The 15,834-nt window shown below is 52.2% G+C and overlaps 3 protein-coding genes across 8 annotated transcripts in view; 1 reads left to right on the top strand and 2 right to left on the bottom strand.

Moving 5' to 3' along the window:
* PRDX1 (peroxiredoxin 1) overlaps window positions 1-15,834 on the bottom strand; it is a 341,280-nt gene that overhangs the window by 36,072 nt on the left and 289,374 nt on the right. The gene's annotated exons all lie outside the window — the stretch shown is intronic.
* On the top strand, window positions 50-11,469 carry NASP (nuclear autoantigenic sperm protein). Of its 4 annotated transcripts, none has more exons than XM_065842336.2 (15): window positions 50-205; window positions 1,267-1,317; window positions 2,157-2,267; window positions 2,810-2,890; window positions 3,086-3,183; window positions 3,905-4,789; window positions 6,589-6,671; window positions 7,377-7,453; window positions 7,589-7,662; window positions 8,692-8,880; window positions 9,124-9,290; window positions 9,761-9,814; window positions 9,909-9,980; window positions 10,731-10,865; window positions 11,303-11,469. In XM_065842336.2, the coding sequence occupies exons 1-15, from the start codon at window positions 144-146 to the stop codon at window positions 11,354-11,356; spliced, it is 2,193 nt and encodes a 730-aa protein (XP_065698408.2). In that variant the 5' UTR covers window positions 50-143; the 3' UTR covers window positions 11,357-11,469. The 4 variants fall into 4 exon arrangements, with proteins under 4 accessions (XP_065698408.2, XP_071666013.1, XP_071666014.1 ...); XM_071809913.1 differs by having other exon boundaries at window positions 113-235; XM_065842338.2 differs by lacking the exon at window positions 50-205 and adding an exon at window positions 727-987.
* On the bottom strand, window positions 13,308-14,578 carry CCDC17 (coiled-coil domain containing 17). The gene is made up of 5 exons (XM_065842072.2): window positions 14,180-14,578; window positions 13,950-14,082; window positions 13,739-13,856; window positions 13,581-13,640; window positions 13,308-13,507 (listed from the first exon to the last, which is right to left on the bottom strand). Exons 1-5 carry the CDS (start codon window positions 14,555-14,557, stop codon window positions 13,357-13,359), a joined length of 840 nt encoding a protein of 279 aa, XP_065698144.2. The 5' UTR covers window positions 14,558-14,578; the 3' UTR covers window positions 13,308-13,356.

The raw sequence follows: 15,834 nt of genomic DNA, 5'->3' as shown, positions 1-15,834 counted from the left end.
GCGCGGCATGCCGGGAGCGGTAGTCCCCCCGCGGCGTGCGCGCGCCGCGAGGCGGGCCGGGGCGTGTCCTCGGGGGTATATAGGCAGCCGGAGGGGCAGGGGTCTGCACTCTGCCGCCGCCGCCCCTGTCTCCAGCAGCTTTTATGCAATCTTCGGCCGTCGCCGCTCCCCCCTGCGTTGAGCCCGCGCCAGCCTCCCCGACTAGGTAGGGCCGCGCGGGCTGGTCCCGGTCACGGTGCGTGCGTGTCGGGGAGGGGGGGCAGCAAAAGGGAAGGGGGGCGCTTTCGCTTCATGGGGTGACTGGAGGGGGGGGGTAGGGGGCGGCAGGCAGGCGTCCCGTTTTTGTGGGTGGGGGGGCAGGACTGGGGGTGCAGATCGGGCTTGCGCGCCTGCCCCCTTCCCCCACATTCCCCCCCCCCCGCCCGCGGTGGTACGTGCCGCCCCGCTTCCCCAGCGCCAGCTGGGCCCGCTCGGCTCGCGCGGAGTCACCACGTGACCCCTGCGCGGCTGCTGCCATCTTTGTTGGGGGCAGCCGACGCCGCGGAACCTGCCCCTGGGGCGGGCTGGGGGAGGGGGAGCGGCTGGGGGGGTGTGGGTGGGCCTGCGGCGTCACGTGACGCCGGGCCGCCAGCCCGTCAGGAGCCGCCGTCGGGGTTTGGCGCCAATGGCGGGGGGCGGGGCCGAGGGGAAGGCGGGAAAGGCGCCCATTGTCTGTGAGGGGTAGGGGGGGTTCGGTCGCTGCCCGCCCCGTTCGGCCTTTGTTCCGCCCGGGGAGCTCCGCGACGCCGCCCCCAGCCTCCCTCTGCCGGCCCGGGTGCTGTCAGCTGGCGGCCGGGGGCTGTGCGGCCGCTGCCCCGGAGCGGAGAGGCTGCCCGGGGGCTTCCTGACCTGCGGCTATCGGCGCCTTGGGCACATCCTCGGGTTTCTGACTGGAAACGCGCTGCAAAACACCCGATTTTGTGCTTTGCGGTTCGTTCCGTGCTGCAGGTCTGTGCGGGGATGACTCTGAGCTGTGAGGTGCCGTGGGTCAGGGGCGGGTGATGCTGGTTTTCCGACAGCAAAGCTGTCGGCTGGGCTTCGTCAGATACAGCCTGGGCTGACAGCACCTGCTTTCCTAACGATCTTCATTCAAACGGCAAACAAAACTGAAACTGATGGGTTTCCCCAAGAGACAACCAGACCGCTCCGGGTCACGCCTCCCAGAGCTCCGCTCCTGCCTGCAATGGTTGACCTGTCGTAAGTACTTACTCAGTATTCTGTTTGCAGGATGGAAGAGGAATTGGCAGCTCCTTCCACATCCACAGACAAGACAGACAGGTGAGGCGGGAGTCAGAGTTGTCAGTTACTAAATAACATGAAACACGAGGGTTATGGAGAGAAACAAAAAGTGGTCGCCCTTCAAATAGGTTGTTAGGCTTGAACTGAACTGATGCAGGTGTCGTAGATGCTGAAAACTTGTGCTGACCAGTAGTTCGCACCAATTTAGTGCAACAAAATTCTTTCAACGACTAATAGATGCATAAATACCAACTCTTTTTTAGGAAGTTCTTGGTCTGTGAGTTGCTGAGTGCAGGGCAAGCACTGGGGGGGGTTCAGGTGTGTGTCTGGCAGGCAACAGTTACTGGTGTGGGCTCCTCTGGTCCCAGCCCAGGTGCTGCGCTGCGATGGGTTGTCTGGAAATGGAGCGGTGTGAGAGGCACTGAGTCAAAACCAAGACTTGCATCCATCATTGTTCTCAGATGCATCGTGCTGTGCCATGAAAAGCCATAACTTTGGTTCATTCTTGCTCTGTCCGGTGTCAGAGTCTGGCACAACACTGTGCAGTACTCAGTGTTGTATTGGCGTGTAGCTCTTACTGTATGTTCTTTAGCATCTGTTGTCCTATCAGATTCTGATACCTGCTTCTTGCAGCAATTGGTTGAAATTAGTCTGCTGGAGCTAAAAATTGGTCCAGATTTAAACAAACAAAACCAAACAACCCCCACACGCAACCTGGTGGCTCCAACCAGCGTTATGGCTGCACCTTAGCCTTATATAAAGCCGACTACGTTTTGAAAGCTGGATGCAAATTTTTCTGACATCAAGTGTGCTGATTACTATGGAAACTAACAATCCTGTATTTATTCATTTTTTTTTAATTCCTTTTCCTGCCCCAGTATGGATGTGGATGGAGAATCGAAGAAACTATTGGGTTTAGGACAGAAACACTTGGTAATGGGAAATATTCCGGCTGCTGTTAATGCCTTCCAGGAAGCTGCGAGCTTACTGTGAGTAGTGGAACGTTTTGTGTATATTGTGGGGCTTAGTTTCAGCTTGACTATACTGATGTGGCTTATAGAAGAAAGAACGAGTTTTTTACCTTATATATGTTGCTGTATTTATAATACCACTAAGAAGAATATGATCTGCTTAAAATTAACTCAAGTGCTGGACGATACTGTAGTTGGTGTGCAATTTAGACAGCTTTTGCAGCCACTGCAGTTCCCTAAATACGAAATGGGATTTCATATTTTATTTTGCAGTGTGTGGTTCTGTTGTAGTCTGTTCATATGAAAATGTGGGGATAGTGTTACTTCCTGGTAGCTTTGCTGCCAACCTTGATCAGTCTGAGGGTGAGGCCTCTTTGAGTTTTAGGTTAATTTGCTCTACTGAGTGCTTATGAGAGCCACTTAGAGCTGAGAGGGGCACTCATTAAGTGTTTGAAACAATAGGAGACGATCTAAGAAACCGATTCTTCTTGTCCAGGAATTTTTAGCTTTCAAATTCACTTATAGAAATCTAAAGTAATAATTCTGCATTTCTTTTGCAGGGGTAAAAAATATGGTGAGACTGCGGATGAGTGTGCAGAAGCTTTTTTTTACTATGGAAAATCTCTCTTGGAGCTGGCAAGGTACACAAGCAGTTTCTTATTTGATTAAGAGTCTGCCGGGCGTCATAGGAATTCAGCCTCATATAGATGGGGTTACACTATAATTTCACATACACAGGGTTGCGCTGGGTGGGATGGGCTGTGGCTTTGCAGCCTGTGCAGTTAAAACAGCGATATTCCCAGAGCCAAGGGATAACAAGCTTTTGTTCGCTTTAGAATGGAAAATGGTGTCCTGGGAAACGCCTTAGAAGGGGTGCAGGTTGAAGAGGAAGGAGAAAAAGCGGAAGGTGATTCTGCGTTACCAGCTGTTGATGGTATGTAAAGCCGCCTGCCGTGTCGTGGAGGCACCGAGCTGCCTGTTCTTGTATGAACGGTCCGAGTTCGGTCCATCGGTATCTTAGGTAGCCTGAATCATTCTGTTGAAGCTCTTAGCAGCCTGAACGGACCTTTTTCCTTTTAATCTTGCTTGGAGATTGAAAAAACCTCTAAAACTCCTGCAAGGAGCTGGTCACTGAAAGCATGTCTAGAGTCACTGGGTGTCTGTGTCCTGCAGCACTGCGTTCAAACCTGCTTTCTTAAGCTTCACAGTCAAGTTGAACTGCTTTGTAACCTTGTAGCAGAGCACAGTGTGTGTAGTAGGACAGCTCAGAGTTGCTGTCAACAGTTCGAGAACAGTAACTTTTATACTACCTGCAGCTGGAGGTAACACAGGGATTCCTGACAATCCAGGCTATTAAAACGCTGGCACCTCTTGCTTAGCTGTGACTAAAAACGCGAGCTTGCAAAACCCGCACGCTGCTTGAGCAGCCGCTTGCAATGCTGCAGCCTGGGGATGGGGAAGGGGTGTGCTTAGTTGACGTTACCATGTTGGTTCCATCCTAATTCCTTGTAGTTTGGAAATGGAGCTTTTTAGGAATGTTGTCTAACTCGGTGACAAACCAACACACTGGAGGGTCTGAGGGTGGTATTGTCAGTGCCCGTTAATGTCTTTATGACTAAACTCGAAGAAATGTTTATGCTTCCTCAATCATGTAGAAGAAGCAAGGGAGGAGTTGAGAGAACAGGTTTATAACGCCATGGAGGAAAAAGAAGAGGCCCAAAAGTCTAAAGAAGAGTCTCCAGTAGTGTCTGAGAAGGAAAGGAAAGAGGAGGATGTTGAAATGGAAGATATCACAGAACAGAAACCAACAGAAGAAGCAATTGCTGTCAAGGAGGAAAAGCCTGAAGAGAAGACAGAGGCTTCTGTGGAGAAGGAAGTAACTTCAGAAGAGCAGAAGCAGCAGGTTGCTGTGGGAAAGGAGGCTACGAAAGAGGAGGCAGCTGTGGAAGAGATGGGAGTGGAAAAAGAGCAGAACACAGTTCCTGAAGAGAAGGTAGCAGAGGCAACCGAGGAGAGAATGACAGAAGTCTCAGGTGAGGAGGCAAAAGCAGCTGTGGAAGAGGCTGAAGCTGGAGAATCGGCTGCGGAAGAGCAGGGAGAGGCGGGAGAACAGACAGCAGAAGCAGCAGAAAAAGCATTGGCGGTGGCACAAGAAGAGGCTGCAGAAGAGCAGGCAGAGGCAGCTGTGGAAGAGAAGGTGGTGGCACAAGAAGTGACAGCAGAAGTGCAGGCAGCAGCTGCTGCGGAGCAGAAAGGAGCTGCGGAAGGTGAGACAGAGGCAGCTGAACAGAAGAAAGTGGAGGAGAAACAAGAGCCAGTAGAGGCAGCTATGGAAGAGAAGGCAGGTGAATCCAAAGAGACAGAGTCCTCAAAGGAACCTGTGCCCACCGAGGGCAAAGAGCCATCTGATGACATAGAAGAAAAGGCTGAAGTAGCTGCTAAGGTAGAGAAAGAGGAAAAGAATGATGACCTGATGGAAGAGGGTGAAGGTGCTAAGGTAGAAAAAGAAGAGAAAGATGACCTGATGGAGGAGGGAGAAGGTAACAGTGACAGGAGAAAAGTACTTGTGGGTGGATGACTTGATGGATTTGGCTAACAACGGGTAAAAAGTGTTCCATTCAGAATTTTCTGTTTGCCTTAGAATAAGGAAAAGGCACAGTAAAGGGGCTCTTGAAGGATTTTACATCCGAGTAAAATTTCAAGGAATAGAGAATGGTCCCAGTTTCTCTAGACTAACGCTTAACTAACTGCAAAGCAAATCTTACTTGAAAGCAAACTTACAGCCCTGTGAAATGTGTAAGTGTTGGCCAGGCTGGTGGAGAATACTGAATGGATGTTCACTTGCATGCGTCTGGGTTTATCGCACTAACCTTGAAATAACTTGAAACACAAGTTCCTTACGGTTATAATGGCATTTTATTTTAAAACAGTGGAGCAGAAAAATAAGAACAGCTAAATACACAACAAAACAGAACTCTCCGTTTGAGTCTTTCTGGTGGTAACTACAAGTGAGAATTTGGTGGCAAATCTAAGCTTAATTTGCCCTGGAACCTGAAGGCTTATTGCTGCTCTCTAGCTACTCTGCCAGCTACTGAGCTTTTGCTGCCATTCTGCTTCCTGCTTCATTGTAGCTGCTTTCAGAATTATGTTAAAGTCGCGTCATAAAACTTACCGGCTTTGCTGAAGCGGTATTTTTGTGATCTTAGTAGGCCAATGCTTTCTATTGCACAAGTTAATTGATGAGCTGATAATTGAAACTTTGCTTGTCAGTAGCTCAGCGGCACAGGATGAGTCTTATTTTAGGAGTGGCAAATATTCAGACTCTAAAATAGTTCTGGACACTGAAAGGGTTTGTACTGCTGAGTACAATGACAGTTGGCAAAGCAGCTGCCTAACAAGGTGTCTGTCTGGACTGAAGATAAACTCAGAGCAGTTATGCACTCACCCTGTGAAACGCTGCCTATGCACACGTACCACTTTGTTTTGTTCCAACTCTGCTGGTGTGAGGACACGCTTGAACATGGTACCTGGTCCTTCCACACTCTTTCCACTACTTAAAATTGACTTCAACTTGCTAATATCTCTTCTGTTTTACCTTTGATTGAGCTGTCCTCATACAGGCTTGTCTCTCTCAGTGGTAGGTGTGTGCTTTTGGAGAGTTTAATGAGCTCATGAGTTCACTGCTCTCTGCCCCATCAAGCTCCTGTTATTCTGGAATTAGTCAGTGTCCTGATGAAGGAATTAAGTGTGTGGCTTCAGGCAAGTCAGCCAGCGCCCTAAAGTAATCAGCCGTACTCCTTCACTGCACATTGTCCCAAAATATTTTCTACAGGCAGAACAGATCATGCAACGCTCCTGCACGGTATCAGAAGTCAAATTAGGGCTACACAATAGCAGGTTCATTAATAACATTGCCACTTAAGTGTCTGACATGAGGAACACAAACTCAGGAACATTCTCATTGGTACACAGCGATACACAGCTTAGCAGCCGCTATCTTGCTGAAAACGCTTGTTCTCTGTAGCATGAAGTCCAACAACTGAGCAGTAAATACCTCCAGGGCTGCTCAGCATTCCGTGGGAACCCACAATGTGTTTGTGAGAACTGAGTTCTAGGTGAGTTAAGTTAAACTTCAAGGTAGCCTGGAACTACTTAAGTCTACAGTGCCTGATGCTTTCAGCATGATGGTGGCTGCTGGGAAATTAATCTGTCTGTGCTTTTCTTCCGTCACACATCTAACCTGTCACTGGAAGGATAAGGGCTGAATATGATCTACCTGACTCCATGTGAAGCCAGCGTAGTAACAACAAGTGTTCTCATTCATCTACTTTCCTTGTAGAAACAGAAGAATCTGAAGAGGAAGATAAAGAAAATGATAAAGCTGAAGATGATAAGGAGAATGAACTGACAGCAGAAGACAAGGTGAGATTGCTGAGCTCTGATATCAGCTCTCATGGAAGAGGGCAGTAGTTGTCTAAATGTCATGTTAACGCCTTTATAAAAGCTTGGTTGTATTTCATTTAGTCCTGTGTAGGAAATTCCTTGGGCAATATTGGTTTTCAAGTAAGGGGCAGCATTACGTGTAGTCTGCATTGTAGTATCCTGCTCAGCTCTGTAAACTCGGGCAGTCTACAGATGAGTAACGCAGGCTGGTAAATGCAGGGACAGGTTAGTTACTTGTAACAGTTTATTCTCCCTTTGTTTTGTTGTCTCACTGCGCATGTTGAATGCACCCAGTCCAATAAGCCATGGTTAGGGTGGAAATTGAGTAGGAAGTGTAGCACTGCTTAAATTAGAATATCAACTCCTTAACTTAGCTTTTGATTCATCTAAATAGCACCTTAAACAAAATGTTATTCTTAGGATTGTGTCGATGCTTGGTGCCTTGTTATTTTGGGGGGAAAAAATTAAGGCCATGCCAACTACCATTGTGAGCTTCACTTCAGGCCAAGTCTCGGTTGATGCAATAACCTCTTTTGCACATTCTTTTGTTTTTTCCTTCTTGCAGTAAACTATTTACTGCATGAAGAAATTAATTCCTTGACAACAATGCTTAGGGACTTAGTGTTGTTTGATGTGATATGTAATCAGGTCACTCAATCTTTAATGCATTTCTGGTCTCTACAGGAAAGCGAGGAGGATGAAATTGGAAATCTTGAGCTGGCCTGGGACATGCTGGAGTTGGCAAAAGTCATCTACAAGAGGTGAAGGCCTAAGGCCTAGTTTGGATATCTGCTAGAGGAACTCATTGGAAATTAGAGGGTGGCACAAGCATTTGGTGCATGTGGCATATTCTGATCAGAATTTGAAAACTACTCTTTTTTTTCCCCTTGATTTAGACAAGAAACAAAAGAAGCTCAGCTCCATGCAGCTCAAGCTCATCTAAAGTTAGGAGAAGTTAGCATTGAATCTGGTGAGTAACAGTAATTCTCATGTACAATTCCACTTTATGTCCTTCTCTCTTTCTTACTTTAAAATGAGCTGAGCTGAGTTAAGGCTGTTAAGTTTAAAACAAAATACACTTGGTTTAATTATGATAGTACAGCCATGTGAGAAGCTTTAGAATCAATGGATGAACAAGTCAGTGCCTTAACTCGGGTGGTCCGTGCTCTTCCAGAACAGTGGAAGAAAAGCTTTGAGTAAGAAGTGATGAGTTACCAGATCAAAACCAGCCTCGTGCTTGGCGGTACAGGCAGGGTTTGGTTAGCTTCAGGAACTGAGGACTCCTTCCTTATTGACGCAGTGAGTCACGGAGCAAAACGGGAGGTGTTGGTACCAGGCCAGTTCCAGAACATAAACGCTGCAAATATGGTTGACTCTTAGACCTTCCAAAATACTGCGTGGACAGGAAAGAGCCCGATGTGTTTTACATGAGAAAAAAATTAATGTGAAGCGAGACTCAGGTTTGTGCCTTCTAATGTGTCTTGTCTGCCCTTCATTTAAAAACATGGCGTTTAATCTTATTCCATCCAAGCAGGGTGTGATCTTTCTCTATGGCAAACATTAAAAACAAGGTGGCAGGTTTGTGGACAAGGGTGACAAAGCGAGAGTTGTGGTTTGTGTCACTGAACAGGCTGAGCGGAGCTGGGCTGGGCCAGGGATTGTAGGCTCTGGGGTCAGGTTGTACCCAGTTTGTGGTGGGGGGTGAAGCAGCAGGGTGGTTTTGTCTTGGCTGTGTAGTTACTGTGTTGCTCTGTTGAGAGAACTAGAGGAACTGGTTCTAAACAGTCTTGTTTAGGGGGAGTCAGTGTTGGACTGTGAGTGGTGTCACTTGCTAACCCACACGCAGCCTGTCGCTCAGCTCCCCTGCCGCGTTCAACGGCGCTTTGGTTTTCAGACTATATAAAATGCAATAAAACACGGAGTAAATGCATAAGGGCTTAGATCTTGCCTGTTCATATACAAGTGTGGTTTGTGAAGAGCGTGCGGCTTTCTCCTACAGAGAACTACACGCAGGCTATCGAAGAGTTCCAGGCCTGCCTGGCGCTGCAGCAGAAGTACCTGGAGGCTCACGACCGGCTGCTGGCCGAGAGTCACTACCAGCTGGCGCTGGCCTATCACTACAACAGCCAGTTCGACGAGGCCGTTCTGCAGTTCGGCAAATCCATCGAAGTCATTGACAAGAGAATGGGTAAGTGGGTTTCAGAACCTCCCTAGCGAGTGCCAGAGCTTTCACAAGGCAAAGCAAACTTTGTTAAACTGCCCTAAAAGTAGTTGGATGTGCTTATTGCCTTGCCATGGAAATGTTTGCCAGTCTGAAACTGGTAATCAGAATTGTTGAGACTGTGTGTTGGCAGACACTTGCCTCTGTGGATACTGATGACTGGGCAGCTGCTGTGTCTTGAGGTGTTTTGCTGTACCTGTTTCACCCCAGCAATGCTCACCGAGCGAATGCAGAAGACAGAAAATGGGTCTCCTGAAGATGAGAAGGAGATTGAAGAACTGAGGGGGCTGCTCCCTGAAATTAGAGAAAAGATCGAAGATTCAAAGGAGTCTCAGAAGAGCGCGAGAGTAGCTGAGCTGGCTCTGAAAGCAACTCTGGTCAGTGTCCTGCTGTTTCCTTTGGGCCAAACATCCTTCCAGGGAGACTTGAAATAAACCAGTGGTGGGAAAGGCTCAGACTGGTCGTGCAGATCAGCTGTGGTTGCTCACAAGTGATGGGGACTGTGATTGTGAAAAGGAAGTAGAGGCAGGTGACAGCTAAAGAGAGGATAGTTAGTAAATACAGTGACATTAATTGTTCCAAACGGAAATGGAATTTGGTAGCCTCCTATAGCAATTAAATGTGTCAGGGCTGGAAACAATAGGTCAGCCAAATGTGGATGGACAGAGTGTCACATCACGGTGTGACATTTTCATCTCTCTGTCCTGGCTGTAAGTGTAGGAGCAGAACGCAGTGTTGGGACACGGAGGAGTTGGGTTTTCTGTCCCTTTCTAAAGCAGCATGTATGGTTTTGTATGACTAGATAGCAAGAACTTGTTCCAATGTTTTCCTTCTGCTTTTTCTTAAGGCTGGAACCACATCTGGCTTTGCAAAAAGTGAAGACAGTGGTTCTGTTTCCACAGTAAGTTAATTTAAGACGGATGCTGAGAATTGCTGTTTGCTTCAAGGATTACTGTTTGCTGTTACTTATGTGACAATCTTATGTCTTGCAACAGATTCCAGTGAGAAAAGCAGCTGATGGTGCATCTCAGTGTGTCACAGACATCTCTCACCTCGTCAGGAAAAAGGTGAGTCCAGAAACGACTAATTGAACAGTTAATTTGTTAAAATAAAGTACCACTGGCTTGCTCTGTGTAAAAGTACAACCAGAAATAGTGCGTGAAACTCCTTTCCCCTGGGAGCCTGTCCGGGAGCCATCCGGCCTCCAGGAGAGTGGCTCAGCTCCCGCCTCACCCTTCTTCCCAAGTGGAAATGGAGAACTGGGCTTGACAAATAGCAAAGCCAGTCTAAGGGCAGTGCTGATCAGCTGCCTCCTAAAGAGAGAATGTACTGAGCGCTGGGTTCCTTTGAAGGTATACATTTTTTCTAGAAGTCCTTGCAGATGTCATGAAAATTCTCCTGTAATGGAATGTGGTGGCACAGCCCGGCCTGTGTTCTGTTGGCCTCTCGCAGTTCAGGTTTGCCTGGAGCAACCTTGATCTGCTTTACAGATGTGACTGTAAATGTCATAGATGCTCTAAATCTGCCCCCTTAACTGGTACCTGGCCCAGCCGTCGTGTGTTTCCTTGCCAAACCATAAGGATAATTCAGCTCTATAGATACTGGCACCTAAGTAATGCCTTACTGGAAATCCCCTGTGGTTGAGACTTCTGTACCAAAGCTTCAGAGCTTTGGTTAAATCTTAAATATCCTCCTTGAACCTGGCCAGCAGAGGTTGAATAGATCGTGTGCAATGCTATCTAAGTGCTGACTTTCTAAAAAAATATTTAAACTCTTAATTTGTACATAGTGACAACTATAAACAATTTTATCCTCAGAGGAAACCAGAGGACGAGACTCACCAGGGAGACAATGAAGCTAAGAAATCTAAAGCAGAGCCGGCTGTCAATGGTGGCGGCGGCGGTGGTGACGTCCCCAGTGGAAAGGAGGTTGCAGAAAAAATGGAAGAGGAGGTGGGCAGCTGAGGCAGGGGGGCGGTGCTGTGCTTGTGTCTTTCCCCCTGTGTTCAGGCAGGGGTTTTATTGCTGGCCAGTCTTCACAAGGCTTCGCAGATGAGATGGGGAACATTCCCTGTTGTACCCCGCTGTCTCACACCAGCTGTGGGGATTTGCAGTGTGGGGTGGGACAGAAACACATTCAGGGTGTTTGCGTGGGGCTGAACACAGGGACTTACCCCAAGTGTTCTTAATACTCCTGGGTTTAAATACTTAAACACCTGGGCTACAATTGCTAATGTAAATACCTGAGAACAGTGTTGGGTGCTGAAGCCCAGGAAAGCACAAGTAATCAGTTAAGTCTTCAAATGACAGAAACTCAGAACTGCTGCATGAATTGGTGCTGGAAGTTGCTGTCTTGTTTTTAAAAACCAAAACCTTTTCTTTTCTTTTAGACAGAGAAAAGGCCACAAGCAGAATCAGGGGCTGCAGTTGAAAGCACAGTATGATAGTTCTTTAACCTTGGAAACTCCTCTCCTTACAAGGAAAATGGTTTTGTATATAGTGTATTTTTTCACTTTTTGGCAACTTTTGTATGACTTCAATAAAGATTGTAAGCAAATGTTCCTGGGCTTGACCTTCCTGCTGTTAAAAGCTCTGGCCTGAGCGCCCTGGGCCCTGTCCCCTTTCCACCAGCTGCTGTTGGGGTGCAGCATCAGCTCTGTTCAACCTCAACTTCACTCCTTTACATCCCTGAGCTCGCAGAGATGCAGGGGGTGATGGTTGCTTGTGCTGACACCTCCTGTCTTTCTCCTGCCCCAAAATTGCCCCCCAGGGCCCTGGGGGGCTGCCCACATCTGTGCAGGAGGGGGTTTGTATACAAACAGAATACAAAGATGTGAAAAGCAACAAGCTGAAGCCATTTATTAAATGCCCAGTGTGGTCCTGAGCATGGGGGTAGAATTCTCTTTCGGGGTGTTGCTGGTCCCGAAGATGAGCTGTGACTGCTCCTGTCAGGCTGGCTCTAGAAAGGGCTTGTGGGGAGAACGTGCCCCATAGCAAAAGGAAGAAAAACAACCAAGTAATTGTGCCCCTCTGTGCCCTGTGCTGCTCTCCAGCCCGCCCCAGTGAGCAGGATTAAAGAAACATCCCCATCCCCTCCCTGCTGCTCGTGGTGCTGCAAAAATGCCCAGAAAGTTTCTGGCCCCGGTGACAATTACACAGCCGGTCCCAAGCCCCACACCTGCAGCTATAACAAGTTTCGTCCCTGCACCCCACTTAGAGTTAATAAAGCCCCCGATTTCCTGCTCCAGCTTGGTGAGGGGACACTGGGGCCGTGCTGTTGGGGACATGGTCCGTTCCCAGCTCACCTCTGGGACAGTTTGTGCTGTGCTGGAGGCTCCTGAGCAGGAGGAGGGTCCTCCAGGGCCACGGTGGGGGCAAGCGGGAGGGTGGGGAGGACACAGGCTCGACCAGGAGCTGCAGGTCCCCCTGTCCCCAGTGCTGGCCCAGGGGACTCCTGGGAAAGGAGAAAAGTGGCATTAACAGGAGGGGTCCCAGCCCTGTCCTGTGACGCTGCCAGGAGCTGCTGAGCCACCTGGTTACACATGGCCTTGGGCACAGAGCACAGCTCACCTGTGGGGAGGAGGCTCCTGCCCTGGTGGCCCCGGCTCCATGGGACACCTGTGTCCCCAACTGTGGCCGAGGCACAGGTTCTGAATCACCACCCCATGCCTGGACCAGTGCAACCGTCCTGTTCAGGTCGGCAGCCCAACCCCCACTCCCCTCACACCTTTGCACCTGGAACCAGCCCCAGGACAAGGCTCTTACCATGAAAAGCTCCGGTGTGGCCATGGCGGGCAGGAGCGGGGGGGCCACGGGCGGTGGGAGGATGGCGGGGGGCGGCCGTGGCCCTGTCTGCTCCACGTGGCTCCGCAGCATCCCGACCTCTGCCTGCAGCTGGGCCAGCTCCGCCGCGTGGTGCTGGGCCACCTGTGCGCCTGGGCAGTGGGGGCTCCTCACTTACTGCTCCCAAGGAGCCCTTTTCCTTGGCATCCCACCAGGCTGGTGGGGGGGGGGGGGTCCCAATCCTGCTGCAGTGAATCTCCCTGCCCCATTTCTTCCCAATGGCTAAGGGAAGATTGTGTGTCTCCCCACCAGGTGCTGTCACTGTGCGAGGTCTCCCCAAGTGCAGCGATTCCACCCCGGGCTGTACAGGTACGGGTTCCTCCCTTGCACATATTTGCATGAGCCCAAGGGTTCCAACCCCGAAGGCAACTGGGGCTGAGAGGTGGGGCTGCCCCATTCCCTGGGACTGTCACCTACCAGCATCAGCTCTCCTCTTCCGCCTGACCTTCAGCGCCAGGAGCTCATCTTCCAGCCGCCGGTTCTCCAGCTCCATGGCCAGCAGCGCCGCATCCAGACCCTGTGCACCAGTGCCAGGGGGCTCTGCCACCACAGCCAGGGGCGCCTCAGCTGTTGGCTGTGGAGCCGGAGTCCCCACTGGAGCTCACCCGCTTACCCACTTACCCGTCCTCCTGCTCCCGCACAGCTCCGCGGTTCCTTTCTCCAGTGCCATGGCCTCCAGCTGGAGGTGGAGGAGCTGCTGCAGGATGGCCGTGTCGCGTCCTCCAGCACACAGGTAGGACAGGCGCAGCGCCCTGCACAGCCGCGTGTCAGCCGGGCTGGGGCTCAGCAGGGCGCTCAGCTCCATCGCGGCCCGCACACCCTCACCTGGCCTCAGCGGAGAGCGGCCCGGCGGCCGGCAGGAGGGTGTCGAGGTGGACGGTGGCCCTGGGGGGAAAAGGGGTGAATGGAGGGGTGAGGGGCCAAAGGCCCCTGGGTGGGGAGCACCCCGCTCCCCCGGAGGGGTGCAGAGCCCTGTCCCTCACCCGCCGTGCGCCACACGCAGCCATCCAGCCTGGTCCCGGCTCAGCTCCAGCTCCCCCTGCTCGCGGTGGGGATCCACAGCCGCCCCAGCCCCCAGCGCTGCCAGCCGCCGGCACAGCTCTGTGGGACCGCGGGGGCTCAGCACGGCCCTCACAGCCCCCGGGGCTGCTGCATCACACAGGTGCCTCCCCACCACCCCAAACCAGCTCCTACCCTCTCGCTGCTGCTCCAGCTGCTGGGTCCTGGCCTGGATTTCAGCCACATGGCGCTCGTGGGTCTCAAGCAGCTCCCGCAGCTGCTGCTGGTGCCCCCGTGCTGGGGCTGGCGGGCGGGGGGGCTCGCCCTGCTGCACTGGGTCATGAGGGGCTGGACCCTACGAGCCACAGGGCTGGGGGTGCAGGGAGCCGGCGGTGCCAGTGCCCCCAGGGTGCGGGTTACCGTACCTCCAGTGCTGGTTTCCTGGCAGAGGGGTCGGCCATGCGGAGCAGGACCCTCTCACGGGGGGTGAGCACGTCCCCCAGGGGAGCCCCCCGTGCTCGCCCCGGTCCCTGCTGTCCCCGTCTGGCCAGCGGGAGCCCAGGAAGGATGGGGGGACGATGCAGCTCAGCACGATCCCCGTGCTGGGATCCCCCGAACTCAGAGAGGCCAACGGGAAGGAAAGGGTGAAAACACGCTAAGTAACAGAAACTTTCCTGGCTTCGGCAAAACAAGCACTGAGAGTCACCCACACGGTGCAGGGGGAGGATGGAGGGTCCCCCCGGTACTGGTGGGGCTGGATCCAACCGTGGTGGCTGTGACCCCATTTCCTCACCCATGCACATCCCAGCCCAGCACGCACCCCTGTCCCACCCCCGCACACGCCGCTCTCCACCACCCAGCTGTCCCCCGGCCTCCTCACCGTGCCCAGAGCCCCCTCCGCGGGCAGTGGGTCCCCCCCAGGGCCACAGGAGCTGCTGCCCGCCGGGGTCCCAAGGCACAGCTTCTCCTGGTGTGCCCGCAGCAGCGGCCCCGAGCCGAACGCCATGGAGCAGCGGGGGCAGCTGAAGCCCCCACCAGCTGCCATGGGGCGCCCTGGGAAGCACAGCAGGGCGGGGGTCACTTAGGGGTCCCCCCTGCAGGGATGGCGTCCTGGACGGGCTGGGAGTCGCACAAACCTGCTCGGCAGTGCCCGCGGTGTTTGCCGCCACCGTTGCTACGCTGGCCGGGCAGGGAGGGCGGCCGCTCCTCCGGCCCCGGGGATTCTCTTTGTTTACCACGGGCACAAGGCGCTCGGCCACCTGAGCAACCTGCGGAGAACAAGAGGGGAGGCCCAGCAGCCATGGGCAGCGCGAGGCCACTTGTCCACCCATGTTCCGGCTTTTGTGGTCACACAGCGCTCTGCCGGCCGTTCCCAGACCAGGGGAGCCTGGGGACCCTTCTCCTCCTTGCAGCCGCCCACAAGTGCACCCTGCAGCCTTTAAGCTGTTGAGCAACCTCCAGACTGACGTGAAACAGCTCCTTCCACCCCCTGCCCCCTTCCATTGCCACAAGGCCCAGGGCCCTGCCCTTATTCCCAACACAACCCCCCTCCTTCCATCCTCGTCCCCGTCTCCGCTTGCTGAGCACCCACTCGCTCTTCTCACGGGGCTGCAGGTCCCCGTCCCACTGCGCCACCGGCGGTACCGCTCACAGAAATCCGATTCACTCCAGAGAAAGTTGCTGGTTGATTTACGGGGATTTGCACAACGCGGCTCTCACAGGGATGGTAACGCTGCAAAAGAGCATCCACGTCAAAGCACACACAGCCCCGGGGATGAAGAGTTCGGCCTGAAGCGCAGAGCTCAGGATCGGCCACATCCTTCGCAGGATCCCCACTCCACGCAGGATCGCTCATTACGAGCAGCAACCACCATGGAACAGACAGCAAGGACTTCTTTAAACTTACCCCATTTCTCGACAACGCAAATACATCCACGTAGCTTCATTTCAATGGCTGTAGAAAGTTAGACTAAAAAGAAAACGGGTAAACTTTTCCAAACAAAAGCCACGTTTGATGGGACCAAAGCGGTCGGACCTTCAGAAGGAACCAGATGATCCGCGAAATGCCCGACAGGAGCCC

Source organism: Patagioenas fasciata, chromosome 6, assembly GCF_037038585.1.
Source record: "Patagioenas fasciata isolate bPatFas1 chromosome 6, bPatFas1.hap1, whole genome shotgun sequence".
NCBI classification, from domain to species: domain Eukaryota; kingdom Metazoa; phylum Chordata; class Aves; order Columbiformes; family Columbidae; genus Patagioenas; species Patagioenas fasciata.
The sequence above is the reverse complement of the archived record's forward strand: the minus strand, read 5'-3'. Positions and strand labels throughout refer to the sequence as shown.